This window comes from Nomascus leucogenys, chromosome 22a (genome assembly GCF_006542625.1).
Source record: "Nomascus leucogenys isolate Asia chromosome 22a, Asia_NLE_v1, whole genome shotgun sequence".
Taxonomy (NCBI): Eukaryota; Metazoa; Chordata; class Mammalia; order Primates; family Hylobatidae; genus Nomascus; species Nomascus leucogenys.
The window spans coordinates 91,401,428-91,427,538 of NC_044402.1; the positions used below are offsets into that span (position 1 = coordinate 91,401,428).

At 37.8% G+C, this 26,111-nt stretch overlaps 1 protein-coding gene across 1 annotated transcript in view; it reads right to left on the minus strand.

Annotated features, from left to right (window-relative positions):
• Positions 1-26,111, minus strand: part of STAT4 (signal transducer and activator of transcription 4) — a 150,092-nt gene that overhangs the window by 17,371 nt on the left and 106,610 nt on the right. The window contains exons 6-15 of the mRNA XM_030803606.1: positions 25,704-25,796; positions 22,332-22,410; positions 19,048-19,133; positions 17,411-17,562; positions 15,378-15,536; positions 14,343-14,435; positions 11,320-11,379; positions 10,818-10,835; positions 10,634-10,727; positions 7,252-7,296 (exon numbers count right to left, since the gene is read on the minus strand). Of these exons, the coding sequence (XP_030659466.1) occupies positions 7,252-7,296; positions 10,634-10,727; positions 10,818-10,835; positions 11,320-11,379; positions 14,343-14,435; positions 15,378-15,536; positions 17,411-17,562; positions 19,048-19,133; positions 22,332-22,410; positions 25,704-25,796 (879 nt within the window). The remainder of the gene's footprint in view (positions 1-7,251; positions 7,297-10,633; positions 10,728-10,817; positions 10,836-11,319; positions 11,380-14,342; positions 14,436-15,377; positions 15,537-17,410; positions 17,563-19,047; positions 19,134-22,331; positions 22,411-25,703; positions 25,797-26,111) is intronic.

Below are 26,111 nucleotides of genomic sequence, written 5' to 3' on the forward strand. Positions count from 1 at the left end.
TGCATCTCTTCCATTTGGCTGTTCATGTGTATTCTTTGTAATATCCTTGATAGTAAACCAGGAAATATAAGTAAAATGTTCCCCTGAGTTTTGTGAACTGCTTTAGCAAATTCATTGGACCTGAGGAGGGAATAGTGGGAACCCTCAATTTATTGCTGATTGGTCAGAAGTGCAGATCACAACCTGGGACTTACGATGGGCATCTGAGTTGGGGGCAGTCTTGTGGGACTAAGTCCTTAGCCTGTAGGTTAAGGTAAAGAGTGTTAGAATTGGGTTAAATTGTAGACGCCCAGTTTGTGTCTGCTGGAGAACTGGTTGTTAGTGGAGAGAAATCCCCACACATATTTAGGTGACCAGAAGGGAGGTATGGAGAGTAAGAGTAGAAAAAATTTAGTGTTTCCTCTTATAGGTCCCATTGCTCTCACATTTCAGCCTCTATAGTTTAATTTCTTTTTTTCTTTTTGAGAAACAGTCTTGCTCTGTCACCCCGGCAGGAGTGCAGTGGCATGATCTTGGCTCACTGCAACCTCCGCCTCCTGGGTTCAGGCGATTCTCCTGCTTCAACCTCCTGAGTAGCTGGGACTACGGGAGCATGCCATTATGCCCAGCTAATTTTTGTATCTTTAGTAGGGACAAGGTTTTATCATACTGGCCAGGCTGGTCTTGAACTCCTGAGCTCAAGTGATCTGCCTGTCTTGGCCTCCAAAAGTTCTGGGATTACAGGCATGAGCCAACACGCCTGGCCTATAGTTTAATTGCTATTAATAACTATACATATGATAATTCAGTACTGATAGCTTCCTCAGCTCTTTGAGTTATGGAACCTGTGTGTTCACCACCAAATATCAGGGTCTTAAAAGTGTGAGAAACCAGGATTCCGCAGACAGAGCAATGACACTCAGGGTTGTCCATTAGCTTTGGAAAAAAACTTTATGCTTTATACAGTACTTTACTGAACTGAAATGTGGGTGGTGAGAGGGTGATTATTTTCTCAGTGATTCAAAATAATTTCTAATGTTTACTTTAAATCTCTGATGCAATTGTGAGGCACACTTAGAACAAAATCCAGCAAGGAAGCTGACATACTGTACACAAGACTGGAGGAAAGACGCTCTGACCAAATAAAGCATTATTAATTTTCACAGCTTGCATGAGCATCATAGTCTTCCTTATTTCATCAGTGTAGTCTAAGCTAGAACACTATTCAGTCTCACATTTGCAGGTTCCATTCCTCACTGAATGGAAAAACATCATAGATAAGATGCACCACTAGGGCCGGGCGCAGTGGCTCACGCCTGTAATCCCAGCACTTTGGGAGGTTGAGGTGGGTGGATCATCTGAGATCAGGAGTTCAAGACCGGCCTGGCCAACATGGTGAAACCCCGTCTCTACTAAAAAAAAATGCAATTAGCTGGGCATGGTGGTGGGTGCTTGTAGTCCCAGCTACTCAGGAGGCTGAGGCAGGAGAATTGCTTGAACCCTGGAGGCGGAGGTTGCAGTGAGCCGAGATCACGCCGCTGCACTCCAGTCTGGGCAACAAGAGTGAGAAACTCCACCTCAAAAAAAAAAAAAAAAAAAAAAAAGATGCACCATTAAAGTTTGTATCAAAGCCATCTTAATCATCCAAGATGATAACAGATACAAAATATCCATATTAATGATATTTACATTATATGGTACATCACATTATGTGGCACTGAATATAATAGCTGGATTGACTGTATTGTACTTCTAAAGAAAAATATCCATTGGAAAATCTGCTAAGAAACTAGAAAACTGGACAACCAACTTAACCAGGGCTCCACTTGGAAAAAAAAAATACAATCCGATGAAAGGTAGGTCTAGATGTCACCATATTCTTCTCTGTTTCCTCTGCTCAGTGTCTAATAATACACCTTGGAAACCTAGAATATATTAACAAATGGTAATAGCTTTTTTTTTTTTTTTGAGAGATGGAGTCTTGCTCTGTCACCCAGGCTGGAGTGCAGTGGTGCGATTTCAGCTCACTGCAAGCTCTGCCTCTCAGGTTCACGCCATTCTCCTGCCTCAGCCACCCCGGTAGCTGGGACTACAGGCGCCCGCCACCATGCCTGGCTAATTTTTTGTATTTTTTAGTAGAGACAGGGTTTCACTGTGTTAGCCAGGATGGTCTCACTCTCCTGACCTCGTGATCCACCAGCCTCGGCCTCCCAAAGTGCTGGGATTACAGGCATCAGCCACCACGCCTGGCCAACAAATGGTAATAGCTTTTAACTTGACAGAAACCTCTGCTAAGAAAAATATGACTGGGATAAAGGGTGATTTTCATCCAAATTTCTTGCTCATCTCTTAACAATCCATAATTTATTGTAATGTCCCCCATGGAAAACTATGTGGAATAGAAACAATTAAAATAACCCTTTCATTTGGTGAATATTTATTGAGCAGCTATTATGTGCTAGACAGTGGGTTAGATCCTGGGAAACAATAAGAAGAGAGGGAAACAGTGGTCCAATCACATGAGAGATAGCCTTTAATCACAGAATCACAGAATCAGAAGACAGGAATGTAAAATGACAACACTGCCTAGCTCATAAAGCCCTGTGCTGCCTTCTACAAAGTCTAAGGTTTTAGTAATAATTTTATACAATTTCTCCCTCAAAAAAGTGTTGCAACTCTTTAAATTAGTTCAGCGAGAAATCAACTTGCTGTGCAAACGCTTGGGCTAGCTGGGGTGTGAGTAGCGTGTCTGTGTTTGAGAACATTGAACCTTGAAAGAACATCTGTTTGGCTATTTTGTTAAATGAAACTCAAGTCACCCAGGCTTTACTAATAGCTTCATTGTGCTTCATGATTTTCCACCACATAAACAAAATTACCTAACACCTCAGTCTGTGGCTGAAACTGTCATTTATCAGTTAAAGCCCACTGACAAAGAGCAAACTGGAGAGACTGCAATTCCAGCTTCTCTATTCAAACAGTTTTCACATTTCAATAATCACTCTCTAGCTGGCTCCCTGCTAGATAAGGACCTCCAGGGAAAGGTTGCTTCCTGGGAATGTTTATTTTACAGGGACAGACTGATGGTCTCAAAGTCTGGCCACTTTCTAGGTGATGAAATCGTTTATTCACATTGACTCTTCCCAGGAGAGAATAGAGGGGAGAGAAAGGCAGTGCTTGCTAAAGTTGATTTTATGATAGCGTGTCTACAGATTCCTCAAGGAATGTTGTGAAATTCCAAAGCAAATTCTTAAAATTAAATTCATTTTAAAAAATCTAAAGCTCCTACCCTATGTTGCACTTCTGAGGATTAAAGAATCTTAGTCAGAGAAACTTCAGAGATTGTCTAGTCCAATGAATCTAAATGGTTTTTTTTTTTTGACCTTGGTACATATTCTTGAAAGTAAACTTTCCACCAGAGTTTCCATCTGTAAATACGTAAAATAAAGCTTCCTTGATAGAAACAGTCATGAGGGAGCCAGAGCTCCACATTTCCCCAACCCCCAAGGCAAATGGGGTTCCTGAGGTACCTCTTTGGCATCTCTGGGTTTTCTGGGAAGAGAATGGGTCTTGTGCAACTTCCTCCTTTCACCCAATCCTAAAGTCAATAGCCCCTGTAGGTCCTGACAGCTCAGCTCTTCTTGGGTAATCTCAAACAGTCACAGGGTGCTGCAATTCTAGGGAGGTCTGGAATGGCAACTTAGGGAAACTATCATTTATGACATCTTTGTCCATTGTCAATCATTTAATAACTATCTGATACGAACTCTTACAACCACAAAAGTAGAATGGAGGGACCCAAAATTGTGTGTGTGTTTGTGTGTGTGTGTGTGTGTGTGTGTGTGTGTGTGTGTGTGTGATGGAGGTAAAGAGCATTGGAGTGGTAGCAGGAATCCCAGACATGAAATCCCATAAAGGGGCATACACAAATGGTGACCTGAGGTTTCAGGGACCTGGAGCTGGAAGAGGGAAGTGCCCAGGGTCCCCTGAAAGGGACCACATCTCCAGCAGAGCACTTGGCAGGTGAGCAGAGAAGGAGAAAGATCAGCAGTTGTCTGAAGTTAGGTACCATGTTTTAGAGCCCAGTTTTCCCATCTGTATAGATACCTGTTCCCTCCAGAGGAGGCTGATCTGTAAATGCCGTCACCAACATCTACACAGCCCACCACCACTGACTCACACACAGCTCATTCAGTTCTCATAACAACCCTTAGAAGTGTAGATTAACATTAGCACCATTTTGTAGATAAGGAAATTGGGAGTTAGAGAGGTTAAGTGGCTTGTGCAAGCTCAGATTGCCCGAAGAGGCAGAAACCAACACGGCTAACTCCACTATCCCACTGAGGCACGACACAAGTGCAAAAGGAGACAGAGTAGACAAGAGAGGTCAACAACATTTTCCGAGGAAGCAGTATTTTAAATTATGGTGTGAGACAGTCATGATTTCTGAGCAGGTGGGCGAGGTGCAGACACTCTGTGAGATAGATGGGGTGAGGTGATGGGGCAGGAGGAGTGCCAACCAGCTCGCCTCTCCCAGGGAAGGTTCTGCGACCCAGAGGCAGCATAGGAGAGGGGCCGGGAGCAGACTGCCACGGTTTTATCTTGGCCCTGCCATCAACTGCCCCCTCAATCTTGAGTAAGCTGTGTGACCACTCTGTGCCTCAGTTTCCATAACTGAAATAAGTATGAAGCTAATAGTACCTACTTCACAGTCTTGTTGCAAGAGTTACAGAAATCAGTATTAGTGAAGCTGTTAGTGTCCAGTATATAGTAAAAGCCACATGAGGATTGTTGAAGACATTCTTAGCAGGCTACAGGTGCTCACAGATAAGCAATAGGAACTTTTTGAAACTTGAAAATGAGGTTGCGATATCTTAGCTTCCTGTTTTCCTGCAATTTGTGACCACAATCCCTGGCCTCATGACTTTATGAACTTCACTTTATTGTCCGTTCTTTCCTCACTCTTTCCTAACCTTAGTGTGATCATCCCTAATGAATGGCCAAGCCCCTGATTCCCGGCTTATCTTCCTTCATGTGTTTCGTGACTAGTCAACTGTTACTGCTGCACACAACATACGGTTCAATCTGTGGTTTGTTTTTAAATGTACCTAGGAGTCATACTAAAATTCTGCCAACAGATGGAGCTCAAAGAATAGCTTAAAATAAAATTAACCTGATTCGGCAAACCTGGGAAAAAAGGGAAGGAATAAAATCATTCTGACATGACTGTATGATTTTGCTAATCATCAGAAAATAAGAGGAAATACATTGAAGGAAATATAAGTAGACAGTGTTAATAAGACAGTGGTTGGTTTTTCTACAGTGGAAGATGATTTACCTAGATTTCTGTCTCTAGGGAAATTCAAGTGAAGATTTTCATTTTACATTCATAAAGATGACAATATACTACAAGAGTTGAGCTATTTGGATTTATTTGATTTGCTTTACTTAAGAAAAGTTCAGGATAATGATGCTTAGTCTGTTCAGATTCATAAATAATACTCGGATGTCAAACTGAATGAAATGTTGCAACTCTGGCCAGAATTCCAAGGAGATGTGTGAAATGAGCTTTTATTTAAAATGTGCCAATGTTTAACTAGGAAGTTTAGAAAACCTTTATGGGTTTCTATAAGCGGGGAAGAATATCTTTCACTCATTTGTTTTACCAGAATCTCCTTAAACCCAAAAACTCTGCTCCTGTGATTTCTTTGACTGCAGAGACCTGCTTAGGGAGCTCTGCCCTGAGCAGCAATTCTACCCTGGAAGACTGAGCTCGTCTTCGGTGAGGCTATGATGTTTGGCAAATGATCTTTAGGACACAATTAAGGGAATGAAGAATTCTTGGAGGGCAAAATGGTAGGGCATTAAATCTTTTGTGATGGATCTTTATGGTTTTGTGAGGTGTGATAAATTAGATGTCATTGGATGCTGGATTTATAAAGTGCTTTGCCTCCAAACAATTCAAAGATCTTTTTCACAGGAGCTGTGACTATAAAGCCAAGAGTTTGGATCCATATGAACCACCCCAGAAATAAACCTCACTGCTTCAAAATTGCATCACGTAGGTGGTTTTACACCTGCAGCACCTCTGAGCAGGGGCTGTTGAGCATGACTATCCTGATCTCTTAGAGGAAAAAAATGCAATATTTCTTCATCAGTTCATTTGCCAAACATCACATTTTCGGGCCCTGGCAGAGCATGTACTCAAATCCAGGTTTTCTAGTTCCAAATATATAGGTCATTGACTTATGCCTTAGTTTCGAGGTCAACTCAATAGATGTTCTCCAAGGTCATGTTCAGTTCATGATTTGACTGCTCTATCATCAACTAACTCAACGGAGTATTCAGACTGCATCAATTTGTTCTTTCATGCAATTTGTCTAGTGAAATGCAAACCTTAGAGAGCGAGGTAATTGATATCTCAAAATAATAGGGTTGTTTCTTGCCCCACATATCATAATTTTTCAGCCTGACTTCATATATGTGAGAAAATGAGTGAACAAAAATGAAGAATGACAAAGATATTTCTTGATAATGGACTGACTAAAGAAACTATGGCACACCTATAAAATGTAATGTAATGCAAGCAATGTAAATCATGTTCTCCAAGAGTATTTAAAATTATAGAAAACTGTTCTCCAGGCCGGGCACGGTGGCTCACGCCTATAATCCCAGCACTTTGGGAGACAAGGTGGGTGGATCACTTGAGCCAAGGGGTTCAAGACCAGCCTGGCAAACATGGTGGGACTCTGTCTCTACAAAAAACACAAAAACTAGCCAGATATGGTGGCACACACCTATAGTCCCAGCTACTTGCAAGGCTGAGGTGGGAGGTTCACTTGAGCCTGGCAGGCGAAAGCTGCAGTGAACCAAGATCTCACCACTGCACTCCAGCCTGGGCTGAACAGAGTGAGACCCTTCTCAAAAAAAAAAAAAAGAAAAAAAAGATACATTGCTATGTGAAAAAAAGCAGGCTATGAAGCAATGAGTATCATATGTTTTTAAAGTAATATATATATAAATAAAAGACTGGAATGATGTATACCAAGATGTTAACAGTTATTTTCTTTGGATGGTGTTATTATATGTTATTTTTATTTTCTCTTTTTAAAACACTTCCTCATATTGTCTGCAATTATCAAGCTTTACATCTATAATCAGAAAAACATGAATTTGATTTTATATGAAGTCAAGCAGTTTTAAAGCTTTGTAAAAATAAGATATTATAAGATCTGTTTCCAGAAAAATTCTATAGGAGAAAACATTTCCTACCTCATTTCCTTTACCTCCAGCACTGGACTTCATTTCCTTTGGTTGCTTTGTAAAAGAAAACAACAATATTTAGATGGAAAAGCATTATCAGCTACATATTAATTTGGTCGTACCTGTTGCAGTCATTTTCTTGGCCACAGTTTTGACTTCTAGAACAGCAACATATTTTCAAACTCATTGAAACCTGACACAACTGCCCAGATTTGACAGAGAGGAGCTCCCTGTCTCACCCCATGGGATGCTACTTTAGAAACTTGAGTTGGCATATCACTAAGACTTTAGCTTTCAGCCAACATTTTTGAAAAAGGAAATCACGCTGGGAACTTTCAGAATCTATACAGCACTCCTTTGCACCCGGAAAGCATCATTTTACCCAAGCTGTAGGTGATGATTCCCAATCCCTGAGAAACCAAGTCTAACGGAGAAGACTGGAAAAATAAACTATAGGGCAGTGTGTACCATATAGCATAGTAAGCTATTAAATGACATTACAGGGGAAGAAGACTTACTGACACAAAATAAATGTCCATTGATGTAGATTACTGAATGAAAAAGAGGCAGAAAACAAATTATACAGTGTGTATTATTTGATCCCACTTTTAAAATACATATATAAATATTTTAGAAAAAAGAATGAAATCATAAAAATGAAGATGTTTATAGTGTTGCAAAGTGGTGGAATTATAGGTGACAATTTTAAAAATTTTTCTTTTTTTTCTTTTTTTTTGAGATGGAGTCTGGTTCTGTCACTCAGGCTGGAGTGCAGTGGCACAATCTCAGCTCACCACAAGCTCCACCTCCCGGGTTCATGCCATTCTCCTGCCTCAGCCTCCCAAGTAGCTGGGACTACAGGCACCCGCCACCGTGCCAGGCTAATTTTTTTTTATATATATTTTTAGTAGAGATGGGGTTTCACCGTGTTAGCCAGGATGGTCTTGATCTCCTGACCCTGTGATCTGCCCTCCTCGGCCTTCCAAAGTGTTGGGATTACAGGCGTGAGCCACCACGCCCGGCCAATTTTTATTTTCTATATTTATTTTTGTATTAAAGAGCAATTAAAGTTATTATTTTATATGCAGAAGATAACCAATGTGAAGACGCCTTGCAAGAGCAAAAGAGCACTGTAAAAACTGAGGTTTTGTTATTTTACATATTGTACCTGCTGAAATAAAGACCTAACTGATTTTTAGTGTGTTCCTTGTCCTTCCTTTTCCATGTTAGTTTTTTGGGAGACAGACATTTCTAAGTTAAGCGCTCTTCCTACTTTACTTATTACTAAACATGGCCCCTTGTTGAAAGTTCCTGGAGGGTAGGAATTGAGCCTAACAAAAAAGAGTGCTAGTTACAAGGGTGTTTATAATACACTATTCTTTATTACATTTTATTTATTTGGCAGTTTATTTGACATGAAGGATTAAAAAAAAAAAAAAACATATTCCCCAATACTAAAAACCAAACATTTTCTCTTTTAGAAAGTAGACATTTTATCTTTTTATCTTTTAGAAACATTTTATCTTTTAGAAAGTAGACTTTTATCATTTTAACATTTTATCTTTTAGAAAGTAGACTTTTTGAGGCAGATTCAGTGGTGCCCAAACATTCAGTGAGGCAATTGCTAAATGTTAATAAGCAGAAGGAGTAACATGGTTTCTGGCGAGAAAAATAGTAGGGTCTTTGGGAATCTAAGAACTACGCAGAATTAGAAAGAAGGCAGAAAGAGAACTCTAGGTCAAGAGGAAGTGGTAAAAGCAAGAAGCAACAGGATGAGGCTGGGTCAGAGCTTTCTAGACATGACAAGGTGAACTGTGTACAGTTGCTATACCCAGGAACATCCTATTTCCCCAAGCTAGCCTCCTAAAATGAAAGCGCTTTTAGCCAGACATGGTTTTGGAGACGTAAAAATGAAGCCAGGAATGCCTATCCATTATTGCATGTGTGTATGTGTGTGTGTGTGTATGCCTTTGTACTTTTGTATTTATATATCATAGTTGTACATATTTTTGTGGTACATGTGATATTTTGATACATGTATACAGTGTGTAATGATCAAATTTGGGTAATTGGGATATCTATAACCTAATTTATCTTTTCTTTGTGGTAGGATCATTACAATTCTTCTCTTCCTGCTATTTAAAAATATACAATAAATTATTGTTCCCTTCTACACTACTTTTTTTTTTCTTTGGAGACTGAGTCTTGCTCTGTCACGCAGGCTGGAATGCAGAGGTGCTATCTCAGCTCACTGCAAACTCCGCCACCCAGGTTCAAGCGATTCTCCTCCCTCAGCCTCCTGAGTAGCTGGGATTACAGGCAGTTGCCACCATGCCGGGCTAATATTTGTATTTTTAGTAGAGACGAGGTTTCACCATGTTGGCCAGGCTGGTCTCGAATTCCTGACCTCAGGTGATCTGCCTGCCTCAGCCTCCCAAAGTGCTGGGATTACAGGCGTGGGCCACTGTGCCCGGCCCCTTCTACACTACTGAATATCAGAATTTATTCCTTTTATCTAACTGTATCTTTGTATCCATTAACTAACTTTCTCTTATCCCCCTGCCCTGCTTCCTTTCCTAGCCTCTGGTAACCACCATTCAACTGTCTGCCTCTAAGACATCTACTTTTTTAGTTCCCACATGAGTGAGAACATGCAATATTTATCTTTCTGTGCCTGGCTTATTTCATTTAACATAATGACCTCCAATTCCATCCATGTTGCTGTGTATGACACAATTTCATTTTTCAATGGCTGAATAATATATTCCATTGTGTAATACCTCTCCATTTTAAGACAGATTACCTCTGTCATTATCAGCAAAATATACTGACCAACTACTATGTATACTTAGGTACTATGTCTTCATTGTTTAGAACTCAGACCTTCTGAGTTAAGGTTCAGTGCTCTTTCTACCATTTTAATTCTGCACTGATAGCATGTTTTATTTCTCAGTATGGTTCCTAATTTCTTTTCTTTTCTTTTCTTTTTGAGACGGAGCCTTGCATTGTGGCCTGGGCTAGAGTGCACTGGCACGATCTCAGCTCACTGCAACCTCCGTCTGCCAGGTTCAAGCAATTCTCCTGCCTCAGCCTCCAGAATAGCTGGGATTACAGGCGCCTGCCACCATGCCTGGCTAATTTTTTGTATTTTTAGTAGAGACGGGGTTTCACTGTGTTGGCCAGGCTGGTCTTGAACTCCTGACCTTGTGATCCGCCCACCTTGGCCTCCCAAAATGCTGGGATTACAGACATGAGCCACTGTGCCCAGCCGGTTCCCAATTTCAAATAAGAAATATTCAAGCACAAAATATACTGAATTATAAGGCGTATTAGTAAAGATGTCTGATTTTGGGGAAAAAAAAAGCCTGTGTAACTTTACTGCCAAACTTACCAAATGTCGAAATTCTACCGAGAGACTCCCGTTGGAAGATTCTTCAATAGACATGGCTTTGACATTAGTTCCACAAAGTACAAATCTTCGGTTGCTGGAGAGGAAATCTTAGCTATTTACATGGTCTCAGGTAAAATATATTTACAAGAGCAGCCAGAAAGTTTCCACAAAGTAAATGTCTTACCTTAGAGTTGAAACATTCCTGTAAAACCAAGAAGATTCTTTAAAATAAGCTATTTAATAGATCTAGGAATAACTTTCTATGATAGTTTATTTTATTTATTTATTTATTTTGAGACAGTCTCGCTCTGTTGCCCAGGCTGGAGTGCAGTGGTGCAATCTTGGCTCACTACAACCTCTGTCCCCTGGGTTCAAGCGATTCTCCTGCCTCAGCCTCCTGAGTAGCTGGGATTACAGGCATGAGCCACCGCACCCGGTCTCTATGATACTTTAAAGGATAGTATATAAAATTGATTTCAAGTTTTTATAGTAAAATTTTTAATTTAGGATGCCATTGAATTTTGTTAAATGTTTGAACTTCAAAGTCAAATATTTGAAGTACATTCATTATATAACGTTAGAGAAGTACATTTAAAAGTTCAAAATTATTCTATAAAATAAGAGCCATTCATTTTTAAAAGTCTTACATTTGGAATTGTAATTCAAAATGAAATTAGAAAACTTACTTGTCAATTGATGCTTTAACCTTTACCTGATAGTTTAGTTCTGGCAATTTTATTAGTAGCCTGGAAAGAGATATCAAGAAAAAAAATCAAAGATAAAAATTAAAAGTATTTAAAAACCCTTTTATATATTTAAACATTTAAATATACTATGAAATATGCATATAAAGAAACCTTACATTATCTACAGTTATATGTTAGTGTGTTTTAGAAATGTATAATGCCTCTTTAGTTTGCCATGTAACTAATGTTGACATCAGTCACTTAATAGCATTATTGGCAAACATTTGGAAGTGTTTCCATATTGCTTCAGTTGATGTTTGCTGGATAATACGTTGGCCAGGTCAGAAGAAAAGCTATATATTTTGGCTAAAGCTCAAATGTGAGTTAAATGTATAGATATAAAAAAATTCTTATATGGCTTCATTTTATCCTCATATTACAAAAAAAAAACACTTTGTAAGCTTTAATGGTAAGTGTTTTATGGTGAACATGCTAAGACAGAACTCTAGTAAAATATGGAAAAATCCCAACTCAAGTACATTTGAAATCTTTCAAAACACTATATTTAAGTAACAGCAAAAATGTTCATTAAAAAAACAAACTTCAAATGAACAAGTAATTGAAGTTCAGTATAAAAATTCCTTTAATTCCTTCTGGTGTCAGCCCATCCTTTATTCTTTTGCTTTCTCCAGCTCCTCAGATTTCTGTCCTGTGATGTAACCTACCTGTGGGTTCAGTGCAGTTTCAGAGATAGTCATTCAATCCCTCACACATTCATTCATTTACTCATGCCCTCATCCTAAACTTTGCTCATTTACTCAGCATGCACTGAGCTCCTCATATTTATGCAGTACACCCTTAGGTACTAGAGAACTGTTGTAGCAAAGACTGCAGAAGGGAGAAATGTGGACGTGGCTCTACATAAAAGGAGGGAGTCCAGGCACACAAATGGAATATAGAGAATATGGCGATAAGCAACTCACTGGCATTAGAGAAATGAAATCATAGCTCATGGGCAGCCCAAACAAAAGGGTGGGTAGAATGTTGCAAGGCTCTTTAAAAGTCCTGTACAAGGCACAAGATTGGTTCAGGATCTGGAGTATGTTGAGTGTGCAGTCATTGGTGGTGAATGGTGAGAAGGGGGCATAGTCACATAAAATCAGGCCAGATGTTTTTCCTCTCCACCTTCCTTTTTATACCACTTCAGGAAGGATCTGATTCACCGCAAGATGCTGACAAGTCCCATGGAGTTCAAGGTCATTCTTCCTTTTGAAACAGGAGGATGCAAAAGCATGGCAAAGAGGGGTTTTAGGAAAACCTTGAGTAAAGGATCACCTATCAAGATGGTGGGGAATAGGGTGCAGAGGAGGAGGATGGGTACCCAATAGGTAGAAGAGGAAGACAGAGCCTACAACCAGGGGCTAATGTTCTGTGCCCCTGGCAATCAGTTCACACAACATGCAAGTGGTGCTGATTCAGAATACCTTTTCCACTTAGAATTTTTTTGCTAGGCAATCCCTACTCATCTCCCCTTTTGTCCCAGAGAGCATCTTAGACTTACTATATCATCTATAGGAGTGTCTCAAGGAAAAGTAGAATGTCCACCACTTCTCCATCTTATTTCACTCTCCTCCGAGTTATATAGAGATGTCGGAATGAGGAAGGAACAACTTTTGAGAAGAATGCCTATTTTTTTATTTTACTTTATTATTCTGTTTTATTTTTTGAGATGGAGTCTCGCTGTTGTTGCTCAGGCTGGAGTGCAGTGGCATGAGTGCAGTGCACTGCAACCTCTACCTCCTGGGTTCAAGCGATTCTCCTGCCTCAGCCTCCCAAGTAGCTGGGATTACAGGCATGCACCAACATGCTCAGCTAATTTTTCTATTTTTAGTAGAGATGGGGTATTGCCATGTTGTCCAGGCTGGTCTTGAACTCCTGACCTCAGGTGATCTGCCTTCCTCAGGCTCCCAAAGTGCTGGGATTATACGCGTGAGCCACCAAGCTTGGCCAACAGTGCAATTTAAAAAGGAACCTAGCCTCTGCCTTTTGTTTTCAGTTCTTAAATCTTGGTGCAAAACTCATACAAATAAACTGATTAAGAATGTTAATGGTGTCTTAAAAATGCAAACCGAAGACAAATGCCTTCTCTTTAAAAATGGAGTTCCAATAGTGATATGTGATCAGCAACCCTATCATAGAACCCTAAACTGCTCTGTACCATGGCGTCACCACCTCTTGACCCGTTAGTCTGTGGTTTCAGCTTTCCAGAGGTGACCTAGTGATTAGGCCTTTAAAACTTTAGTTCTTGGAGTTTCAGGCATGGTGAGAATCTTTGAAAGTAAGAACTCAAACTCATTGTTCTCAGCATCATTATGGAAAACTGTAAGTTTTGATTGCTAATGCTAATAGAAAGGATCAAATTCACAGAGAAAGCAACAATAACACAAAAGTTATGTCTTTAAATCAGGTACACAGTAGGGATATATGGAAAACTGTTTATTGGGAGTTTTTGTGGAAAGTCTAATAAGCCAGTTACTGGGTAATCTCAGGAGATGAATTTGCCACTATGTTGCCTGGATAGGATATTCAAAGCCTTTCAGAATCTGTCCCCAATCTGTCCTCTCAATTCTGTCTCTTCCCTGTTCCCCACGATTACCAGACAGAGCAAGGAAGCCATTATTTCTGTATTCTCACTCTCCTACAATCCTCCTCCCCTCTCCCAATCTCTCCAGTCTTTTCTGAAGTCAACCTTTTCAGCAATTAATTTCATTGTGCCTGATATTATGATTCTATACTTCCAGGCTAATATCCCTCACGTCCTCATCTGCACTGTCATGCTCTTGACAAGCAGGGCTCTCATCTTCACATTTCTGTGGGTATTTCCCAAAGCTCAGAGCTGGGCACACAGCAGATGGTTCAATAAAGAACATCTGAATGCAAGCCACAATGAGAGAAATTGGCCTTGATCATCCAGAGACTATAGCTCCACAAACACACGAAATAGTAGGAGATGTTTTGCCTACCTTAGTTTTACAGTGAACTGAATTAGGGTTTTAAGTACCAGCGGCCTCTGAGGGTGGGTTGGCATACATGGCTGTCGCTCAACCACAAATGAGCTAGATGGAAAGGAAATAAAGCGCATCATTTGAAAACACTGAAAATATTGAGACTGAAAACCACAGAGGAACAGGATGCTATCCACTCAAAGTCCAAATTTTCTACACTTAGAAGATATTCAAACCCCCAATTAAACTCAAATCTTTACAATGACTTTTTAGAAATCATTTAACAGTAGTAAATGATTCTTAATTGTTATAATTGAGCCATGAATAAAAGCCCCAGTCCATTTAGTAATTTTTTTTTTCTTTTGAGAAGGGTCTCCCTCTGTTGCCCAGGCTGAAGTGCAGTGGCACAATCATAGCTCACTGCAGTCTCAACCTCCTGAGCTCAAGTGATCCTCCTGCCTTGGCCTCCTGAGTATCTAGGACTATAGGGATGTACCACCATGCTTGGATATGTTTTTTATTTTTTTGTAGAGATGGGGGTCTTTTTATGTTGTCCAGGCTGTTCTACAACTCCTGAGCTCAAGCAACTCCTTGCCTCAGTCTCCCAAGGTGCTGGGATTACAGGTGTGAGCCACCATACCTGGCCGAAAATAAATTTCATGACTTTTTTTGGACTAAATATTAAGATTTCTGGTACATATTAGTATTTTTTTCTTTAGCTTATAAACATGAAAATGTTCTGCATCCTTCATTTCATGGATATGCACGTAAGAAAAAACCCTTGAAATTTTTTCTAAGATGTGAAAACTGAGCTGTAGGTGAGTGGCGTGACTTAGCTTGTGGAAAACTGAGCCAGTTGGTGAGAGAAGTGTTGATGAATAAATAGTGAAGAGTAGAAATGTGGTTTCTAAAACTTTCTGGGGTTCTATTCACTTCTCCCTGAGGCTCGTTGTTGAATACTTCCCTGCCACTCTTCCACCTAAACACCAAAACCTTAGGAAGGGTGTTCTTACTTCACAGAATGGAGGATGCCATTGATAGCACTTCACTTACTTCTTGAAAAGGTTGTAGATCAAGAAGGTGACTCTTTCTAGCATGTGAGTTCTTTGCATTGGAATGGGATCACCTTCATATGTCATTTTGGTAGATTGCTCCTCTAGTTTCTCCAATTGCCTTCTGAGTTGGAAAAGACTTTCTGCCAATAGTGTAAAGCTATTGAACAGCAAATAAAAATCAAAGATAGTTTTTCCACTTAATAATAAAAAAGCATTGTAACAATGGGTCATAGTTAATAAACATTAAATTATTAATTATTAAATTAATTAAATGAATCACTTAATTTGATTTAGGTTAGTGACAGTTTTTATTTTTATTTTCCTAACCCATTTTTTTCTTGAATATGCATATGTTAAATGTTTTCAACGTTTTCTCATTTAAACCTTATATGTCATCATTTATGAAATTTTATCAACATTTGGAAATAAATCCCTTTTAATCGTTCTTTGTTTAAGCATATTAAGCATGTATATGTTAAAAATGTGGCGCTCACTAAAGGGCAAAAAAAAGAGCAAATTTAAAGCCATAAAAAACATGCTATGATTAATGTTTTCTTATGTAAGCATACTGAAAGAAAAACGTATGAAACCGATCTTCCCACACAATATATATTTTTACAAGTCCTAAGTATTAGCCAAAAGTGACCAGTGACTCTCTTTAGAGTAAGGTATATTTAGAAATGCTTGCCCCTGATAACTGCTTGGAATTTTATTCACTATGTGGTGATCTCACCCCAGAAACGGAGCTGGCAGTGTGGGCCAGAAGCCTAGGAAAGAGTAAGATTGAAATGGACATGGAAGGGACTTCCAGCTACAGGAGACAGAACGTCTTATCAGACTTGAAAGTCCACCTCGCCATACAGTAACTCTTTCTGCTTAAAGTATTCCACATATAAGACTATGGCAAGAGTGGTTGAATCCCTGCTGATTTTTGGTATGAGCTCCATTATCGGTTAAGATCTTTATTGCTCCCTTTATTGTTGTTTTCACAACAGAGTACAGTGAGTTGGAGAATCAAAGTGTCTTCCCAAGGAAAATCAATGTTTTAAAATGAGTCAAACTCCTTACATTTCTTGACAAGTAGGCCTGGCAGGGCAGAGCTTTTAGTGAGGGGCTCCCCAGTTACTACATATTCCATTGTATTGACTTGTTCTCTTAGGAAGCAATTTTAGATTTTAACCGAACAGTTTCTTTCTTTTTCATATTTTCCAATTGTTCCTTCAATCAAATAGTTTTATTTTGCATTTATGACATGGAAAACCCTATGAACATTTTAATCTCCTAATGCAAAGGATAGTATCTACATTTCATTGCCTGTGTGCGTACATAGATTGGGAATGCCAGCTTGTATTAACCATTTGTGATATTTTAAAATTTGACACATAAAAATTGTATATATTTGTGATATACAACACGATGTTTTGATGTATGTAAACATTGTTCAATAGTTACATCAAGCTGAATAACATGCATTATTACCTCACATACTTTTCTGTGGTAAGAGCTCTTAAAATCTACTTTCTTAGTAATTTTCAAGTATACAATAAGTTGTTATTAACTACAGTCACCATGATGTACAATGGGTCTCTTGAACTTATTCCTCCTGTCTAACTGAAATTTTCTATCCCTGACCAACATCTTTAACAAAAGAAATCACTATGTTGAAAACACAAAACTAACATTTAAAAGTTGAGATATCTATTTTCAAGATTTTGAAACTAGTCCTTCTTTAGTCTGTCCTTAAAGAAAGTATATTGCTGGTTTCAAAATTTATTCGAGTCTTTTAAGATTGATATCTTGCATGTGAAAATTAAGCATTCAACAGATGCTTTCCTTGATTTCCCCATGAGAATGAAAACTAAGAACACTTATACTATTTGTTTTCAACTGTAGATTTCTCAGCTGCTAATAAGCCATCAATAAGCTGAATGAACTGATGTTGCAGTCTAAACCTGCATTCTCTGGCTGAGTGACACTGAAGTTTTGTATTTCCTGTGGTTTTCACTAGAAACTGCAGTCGATTCGTTTTACCAGTTCTGAAGCTGGTCGAGCCCGTTGTGGAGTGGACCCCCGATGCAGGCAATTTGCTGCCGCCGCTTCCAGTCTTGTAGCTCTTCTATGAGCATGTTGTTCATTAACAGGTCCGTCTCATGGATGATTTGGGTCATTTTACTGAGAGCCTCCTAAAAACAAAGGGGACTACTGAAGAGAGTTTCATAAGAAATAAGTCACTCAAAATTCAATTTACAAAACTATTTAACCTGGTAGACAAAGGCTTGGTTAAAATTTTGACCAAATATTTTACTAAATGCTAGCTTCTATTTGCCAGGCCTTTTCAAACAATTAAATTATTGACAATAAATGATGTCATGAGAAAAGAAGAATGGCCACAGTTTAACATTATCATCATGTGTTTCAGCATAAATATATTGAATTTGTAACTCCTGTGGCAACAATATTGAGTCATAAAACTTGTAGTCACAAAACTGTATAGTTGCTTATTAAAAGGATATTTATATATGTAATTTATTTTTTAATAAAGATGGTTATCCATTTATATTAAAGTGAGCTGACTAAAATTTGAGCCTTTCTGTGTTAATTTTTATTAGGACTTTTTCCAGGTTTTGGGAGGCATAATGGAGAATTATAACTTTCAAAGGGCTAAGGGTTAGAAGATATGAATTTCTGTTCCGGCATTATTGTAAGCTATATGAATGTGAACAAAGTATTTAATCTTGCTGAAACTTGGTATTCTCATTTATACAACCGTTGAATGAACTGAATTATTGTCAAAGTTCCTTCTCTTTTTAAAATGTTATTCCTAAAGTAGAATAAGATGTCATGCATAAAAATATATAGCATAGATTTATTATGCATAAAAACATTAAATTTTTCTTGGATTAACTACTTGCATACTTAAAATCTGATATATAACTAAGTTTATAATTAATTTAGGGTGAAAATAAATGTTATACTTGTTTGTGCTCACCCAAATTCCTGCACAAAATATTGAGCCGAACTTTTAGAAATGAACTACTGATTTATCAGTGACTGGTTAAATTTCAATTGCATTTATTTTTCAAGAGAGGTAGAAAAGTGAAAAGTGAAATAGAGATGTTTCCCCTCCTTAAAAATATTTCATTGAACCAGAAAAAAAGTTCTTGCTCTCCTTGGGAGAAGTTAGGTTGAATATGTTCAGTTGCCAATGAACTATTTTGAAATCTAGGAAACTGCTTAACACTACGTCATTTCTCAGAGTAGAAACTAGAACACTTATTTTTCCAATAAAATTTTAGTAGTCATCAAATACTATATTAGTTATGTATGTGCAGTGGAACCCATCTCAGCATATTAAGTACAGCAACTAAAACAGCCACGTCTGAAATACTGACAAATAAAAATCGGGTAAAATTTCCACCTTGAAATTAATGTTAGCTACAGTAAATGTGTCACATAAGCAAGATAAATAGGCTCTAAAGAGGTCCAGCATTGTAAACTCATGAAGAGAAGCATGGCAAACAGCGTGGGACTATTCCTAGAAACCTTGCCGTTTCTTCATTCAGTAAATGGAACTGATAAAATCTTACAGCTTGATTATTTTCAGTTAGTCTAAGTTTAGAAAAAAGGAGAAAAATAGGCAAAAGCCCAAATTAAAATTCTTCACTAACCTTTCTCTTGAAATCGAGGCTGTTAAGCATTTCCTGCAGTGTCAAAACTTCCTGATTCACCATGGCACTATTCTTGTCACTCTGATCTGCAAAGGTAAAGAGATCAGATTTAGAGTTTTCTCCAAGTCAAAGCTCCCTATTCCTAAAAGTCAAGTCAGCCTCAATCCACCATCCTAAAACTGCCCTGACCCGGAGAACTTATGTGGTAAGAGACTAATTGGGTTCACTAGAGGTGAGCTTGGAAGTCTCTGTCTGCTCATTTTGCCAGGAAGAATTACATCCAAGCATGCAAAAAAGGACCTCTTTATTTTACAGACCTTCAGGAAAGACCATTCTGCACTTGGTGCTTTGTGTTGTTTTGTTTTGGTGGTGGTGGACAGAGGAGATAAAATTGCTGTAATGGATGCCTTACTGGATGCCTCCACATTAATTATATACTTGGTTATTTGGTAAAAGTAAGGAAGGCAGGGATCACCCTTTGTGCCCCTGATTACATCATATTTTACTCTCTGTTGCCTTCACCTACCCCTCCCTGCTCTGCTTCATATGCAGGTTTTATGAGAAACTGCCTGATAGAGTCACAGTCTTATCTACCTAGTCTCATGAACTAATAAAGACTAAGTTCTTTACTTTCCCCCACTTTTTTTTCTTTTTGTTTTTCAAAATGTGCTCGCCTCATCGTAAAACTAGCAGTGGGCCAGAGTTGTAACTTAGAAAAATATCTGACTGAAAAAAAGATTTATCCTTTTTTACATGGGGATACATGCAATAAATAAACATTATATTATTTAATTTGAACATTAAACTTTATTGACATAGTGGTGGGGCTCAGAAAATGACACCCCAAAATAATGGAACTAAAGCAGAAGCCTCAAGGTCTCTCTCCATCTTCTGTCTCTCCATAGCACACATGAAGTGCTCGGAAGCTCCCTGATCTACCTAGAAACTGGACCCCTAAGAGGAACACAATTGCCTTTGATCCCTTCCCTGAAATTTCATTAACCAGAGAAACTTAAAACTCATATCACAGAGGAAAAGTCTGAAAATTAAACACCACACCTAGAGCCCAAACTTTGTCCCAAATCATTGTTTGTTCTCAGGTTCCAGTCAATTCTCCAAGAATATTATTTACTAAGCACTGCCTGAGCATTGGATCCATTCATTAACTTTAAAAATCATTTGCTTCTACAATTCCAATCTCCCTTTCCCTTATGAAGAAGGGCATATAAGCATCTGTACCTCACTGGATTACTGGGTAAGCACTCTCCTGCTATTCTCCCATGCTGTGCATGTTAAATTAATTTGCACGCCTTTTTCTCCTATTGATCTACATTTTATTAGTCCATATTCAATGAACCTTCAGAGGGTGAAGGGAGAAGTTTCCCTTTTTGCTCCTACAATGGCAAGTGACTGTTTATACCAACCATTCATGTTCATGAAAAATGGGGGCTGGGAATGCTGATTCGACTTGTGTAATTGTGAAAAAGAGGCCCCAGAACAACACTGTGGCAAACTTCTCTACAAATTAGGACTAATCTCCAGGAACTCATTTCTGGTTGTAATGATTCACAAATTCACTAACTCCTAGATCCCATACATAGCAAAATCTTGTTTATGTAGCATTTTGGCAACTGAAAACTTCTTTAGCTAACCTTTCCCATCTTCACCAAGGATATAATAACTTGTTTCCCTTGTATTTTTCTTTTCACTTACTACAGGATGGGACAAACAAAATAAATATTTGTGGATTCAGGTGATAAAAATGATCATTTTAATTCATAATGGACATGAAGCACTGAAAAAGTGACTCAAATCATAACAAATTAAGTTCAAATAATCTAATTCTTAAAATTAGTAGTTTGCACATAAAATTTGGAATAAGGCTGCCTTCAATGAACATCACTTGATTAAATTTACAGTTGTTCTAAACCCTTTTAGGGTCACGGACTCCCCCTTTGATAATGAAACCCATGTTTGTGCCATTTCTTCTGAATGGAAAAGTTGTATGTACAAATAATTGTGAACATTTTGAATAATATTTCCTGGAAGTCAAAGCATCTTAAGCATATCAGGAGAAGAACCCAAAACATCTCATCTTCATGTATGAAAAGTTAAATGTTTCGCCACAATCATTCATATTTCCTTCAAGATACATTTTAGGCCAACATTTGAATAGTCGAAGATGATTCTGTAAATGGAAAGTTTATATCTGATTTATTTTTTTGAATTATTTTGAAATAATTTTAGAGGTACAAAAAAGTTACACAAATAGCAGAGTTCTCATATATCCTTCACCTAGTTTCTTCTGTTCTCTTACATTAACATAGTAAGCACAATGATCAAAACAAGTAAATTAACATCAGCACAATTCCATCAACCAAACTAGACCTAATTAGAATCTTGCCAATTGTCCCATTAATTGCAACATACTTTAAACTATTCTTCTATTATTATTTGTAAATCTTAGGACTTGTAAATGTTCTCTTCCCCTTCATTTTTAAAAAACACCTAGTTGTAAACAATTTCAGTGTTTAACCACAGAAAAAATAGTAAAATAAATTGCAGTGACCTTACATTTTGACACTTATGCAATTACTGAAATTATGTTTTTGGAGACTTTTTGACATGAGGAAATACTTAAAAATAAAATGTTAAATGCAGTACACAAAATTATATACAATATGATTTCATTTTCTGAAAATAAATACATAGATGTGTATGTATGTGAACATACAGAGAAAAGGCTGGAAGGAAATATATTTTGACAGTATTTATCTGTAGATAGTGAGATTTCATGAGATTTTTATTTTTTTAATGCTTTTGCCTATATTTTATGCTTTCTTCTATGAAACACATTTCTATTTTATAATCTTAGAAAATTATATTATTAAAATACTACTTGTAATTCTCTGATCATGTTAGGCAATTATTATTACTTTTGTTTCTGTGATAATTATATTTTAATTCTATAGGAGAAGGTTTTTATTTTTTAGAGACCTATACTGAAGTAGGGGTAATTCCTCATGCAGTTTAAAATGTATGTTGAATTGGTTGGTAATTTACTTGGAATTGGTTGGATATACACGGGTACATACACACACACTTAAACACGCACACACACATATTTATATGCAGACAGAAGGAAGAAGCAAAACAAGAAAATACTCCCTGTATTTCCCTAGGCTCACCTAAGGAAGTAGTTCAAATTTATCAACTCTGTCAGTGAGAATACTCAAGATGCCTTTTTGTCTCTATGCATAATTATAGAAAAAACAAAAACTTACCCATTGTCTGAATTGTTTTATACCTGTAGTCAAATTCGTCCTGCAGGTCTTCTAAGTATTTGGTATCTTGTTCTGTCATCTTTTCACAAAAGAAAACATACTCACTCTGCTGTTACAATTAAGCATGTCAATCAAACAACATCATAAGTATTTTAAAAAACTGCTTGGTGCTTCCAATCTCCAACAGCAACCAAAGACCATAATGAACCCACACTTCTAAAGAGCTAATTCATATGGAAGTTGGATAATGCTGGAAGAACCAGATTGAACTTGCCCTTCCAGCTATTCATTCTTTCTACTTGCCTGGAAGTCTTTCAGCATCTACTTGCTCATTTCTTAATTACTTCCAAATGAGTCTATGCATATAATCTTTTTTTTAATTGGAGAATATGAGTATTTTTGCCCTTTTAGAACTCTTGAGTATTTCATATAACTCTGTACTAATGTATCAATGATCTCTTTTTGCTGAAATGTTCATTTAAATATACCGTAGTTTATGACAATTCAGCTTAAATATTTTTTCTTTCTATTTCCTGAAATATGCCTATGCTTCTTCTGTGTCTCCTGTTAATCTGTCTTTGAGATTTTTACTTTACTTTTCCTCAAACCTAGTGATGTTTTCCTGCTCAGATATAATAGTAAATGTCAAGATCTCGGCTAAAGGCTTTTTTATATTATCTCCTTTAGTCTTCACAACACCCATGAAGTGGGTTATCCTCACTTTTACAGAGGAAGAAGCAGAGGCCACGAGATGTGAAGTAACTCACTTGTCCAAGGTCACTCAGGTGCTCAGTGAGAAGTTTGTGGGAAGTCCAGCAGTCTAACCTTGACCCCACCCTTAACCAAAAATAGACCCACTGCACTTCCTAGATTCAGACTACTGTACTTCCTTTTCTTCTTAGAAAAGTCAAACTTTCTACTGCCTGCTTATTCCAAGAAGTCTTCTCTAAGGAAACATATATCTACCACAACAACGCGTTCATCACAAATTTCAAATTTTAATCAGAATAAAATTTAATCCAAATTTTAAATTATTGGTTACAAAAAGTATAGAATTTGGAGGAAGAGAGTCTGAATTTGTGTTCCAACTCTATGACTTATTAGCTGCATGGACTTGGGCAAATGTCTTTGCATTTTAGCTTCTTCGCCTGTAAAAAGGGGTGTGGGGGTGGGAGGAGGAAGGACAACAGTATCTACTTCAAGGAGTTGTTATAAGGATTACATTAGTTCGACTGCTTAAAACAGTGCCTGGTACCAAACACATGCTTCATAAGTAGAAGCTATTATTACTCTTCTAATCCCTGTTATCTCATTCTCTTAATGACATTCTCCATATTTATAAACCTTAGAAAAGAAACAAAGTAGTAGCTATTGACTACACGATACACTGTCTACCCACCCGTAGTAATAACAGCTACCAAGTTTGAGCAACTTGTGCTGCGCCTATACCTTACATAGATTATCCTTTCAGCAACCTGCAAAGTAAACTATTTCCATTTTTCATGTGAGGAAACTGAGGCCCAAAGTCATACAATAATACATACTCAAGCTAGAATTCAAATCTAGTCTAGTTTAGCTTCAGTCTTTACTCTTTCTTTTCACTATACCCCAATACCACTTGCAGCATTTCACTTGATGCTAAGTTTCTGCAGAACAAAGTCCCATGGAAGGCTCTGAGCTCTAAACTCATGGAACCTACATGCATGAGAAAATGTACCAAAATAAAATATGATAGCTTTAAAGCAGAGATATACCGTGGCTCTATCTTTTGATCTCAAAATTAATTAAAAGCTAAAAGAAGGCAGTATCTTGCAGAATCTTCTAATGAAAAGTGTATTAAACCAATGCCAGATCTCTGAAAAGTCAATGCTATGGTAAGTAATTAAGGGACTCCTAGAGTATATTGTCATCAGTAATTGCAAAAGGCAAAAATACCCAGCAATAATCTTCAAAAGCTCTCTGAATGATCTGAGAGCTACATTCCAAATGTTCCATAGAGAAACAGGTTATGGCATAAGTGGGGGAATTACATTGATTGAAAAGCATTGCTTTGCCTAAAAGTCAGGCCAGGCTTCCTGGAATCAGGACCTGGGACAGGGATCGGGTACAGGGGATTTGCTGAAGGAGTCCTCTTAGCAGAAAGGACATACAAGAGAGGGAAAGGGAAGGGGATGGAGCTAAGTGAGCATGTGGTCTTCACTTAGGTCTAACTTTGGTTTGAGAAACCCAGGAGCATAACATGCACGAAAGGTTAACCCCAACTTGAGGCAAGATGTCTGGCCTCTCTCCCCACAACCCCGTGTCACTCAGTCATTGTCTGAAGGCAGCTGGAGTCTCCCCATAGAGTCAATTCACCAGAGAAGCCATTAGCTGTCAATACTCAAAACAGCTGGGGATCCATGTACAGGCCTGGTGAAGATCTGCTCGGGGGTCCAAAAAATGTGGGCCTCTGCTGCACCCTGCTCCTCAGGATTTTAAAAGGAATTTGTGCTGGATACAAAACCCATCTGTGCACTTGATTAATGTGCTTAAGTATTCTTACTATAGTAAAATAATAATCTCCTGCCTTTACACACTTGCAGAGTGAGTAGAGCCCTTGGTTTTGACATTATAATGTGCCATGGTATTTTGTCCTAGGTCTGTCTGATTCCTTCTCACAGTAGTGTAAGCCCAGACTTTTGCATTCATGTTTTTCTTGTTATGGAGGATCACTGAATCAGAAGTCTGAAAATAAATTTAAACCCTCTGCCTACTATTCAGATAATATATGGGACTGTTGATATTTGAATATTTATAGTTTATTTATTCTGATGGAATTATTATTTTTATAAATGGCAAGGAAATGAATGCTATGTAAGTTTTGGAAGGGAAATTAACATCCTATTTTATATACAACATGGCAGAAAGTCTTATTTAAGACATCTTCACTAGATCAATAAAATTGATAAATCTCTAGATAGACTGATTATGGAAGAAAGAGAAAACAAAATTTATCAATATTAAATGAGAGATATGACATTACTACAGATTCTACAGATATTCAAATGAAAATAAACATTATGAACAACTTTATGCCAATAAAACAACTTAGATCAAATGGACATATTTCTGGAAAAACACAAATTACCAAAGCTCATTCAAGAAGAAATAGATAACCTGAATAGCCCCATATCAAAGAAGTTCAAGTTGAAGTTAAAATGTTTCCCATAAAGAAATATTCTTATGTAAACACAGTATGTGAGAGATATTTATCTTATTAACAAATTGCCCTATGATTTCTGTATACACTAACTTTGGGTGCATGGGAGAATGGTGCATAGTTGTATGGGGACAGTAGCTAGCCTTTCTAGGTATCTGTATAAGATCACTTACCTGCACACTGTTTTTAATGGCAGCCACTTTGTGCTCCACATTCCTCTGTCTTTCTGAAACTGAAGAACTTTGTAAGGATTTCTCTAGAGGCCCCTGGAAAAAGAATGTCTTGAAATCTCACTGGTTTTGAAAAGGTTTATGATGAATGCAATACATACAGCATAAAATTTGACCTGAGGTCTGGATCAATGTGATATAGATACTCTATAGTCATTAAAAAATCATGCTGTAAAAAAGTATTTAATGACATAAAATTTAAAGTGTTAAAATTTGAAGACTAGAGCAGATGATAAAAACACCATATATAGGACAGGCACGGTGGCTCACGCCTATAATCCTAGCACTTTGGGAAGCTGAGGCAGGTGGAATGCCTGAGCTCAAGAGTTTGAGACCAGCCTGGGCAACACG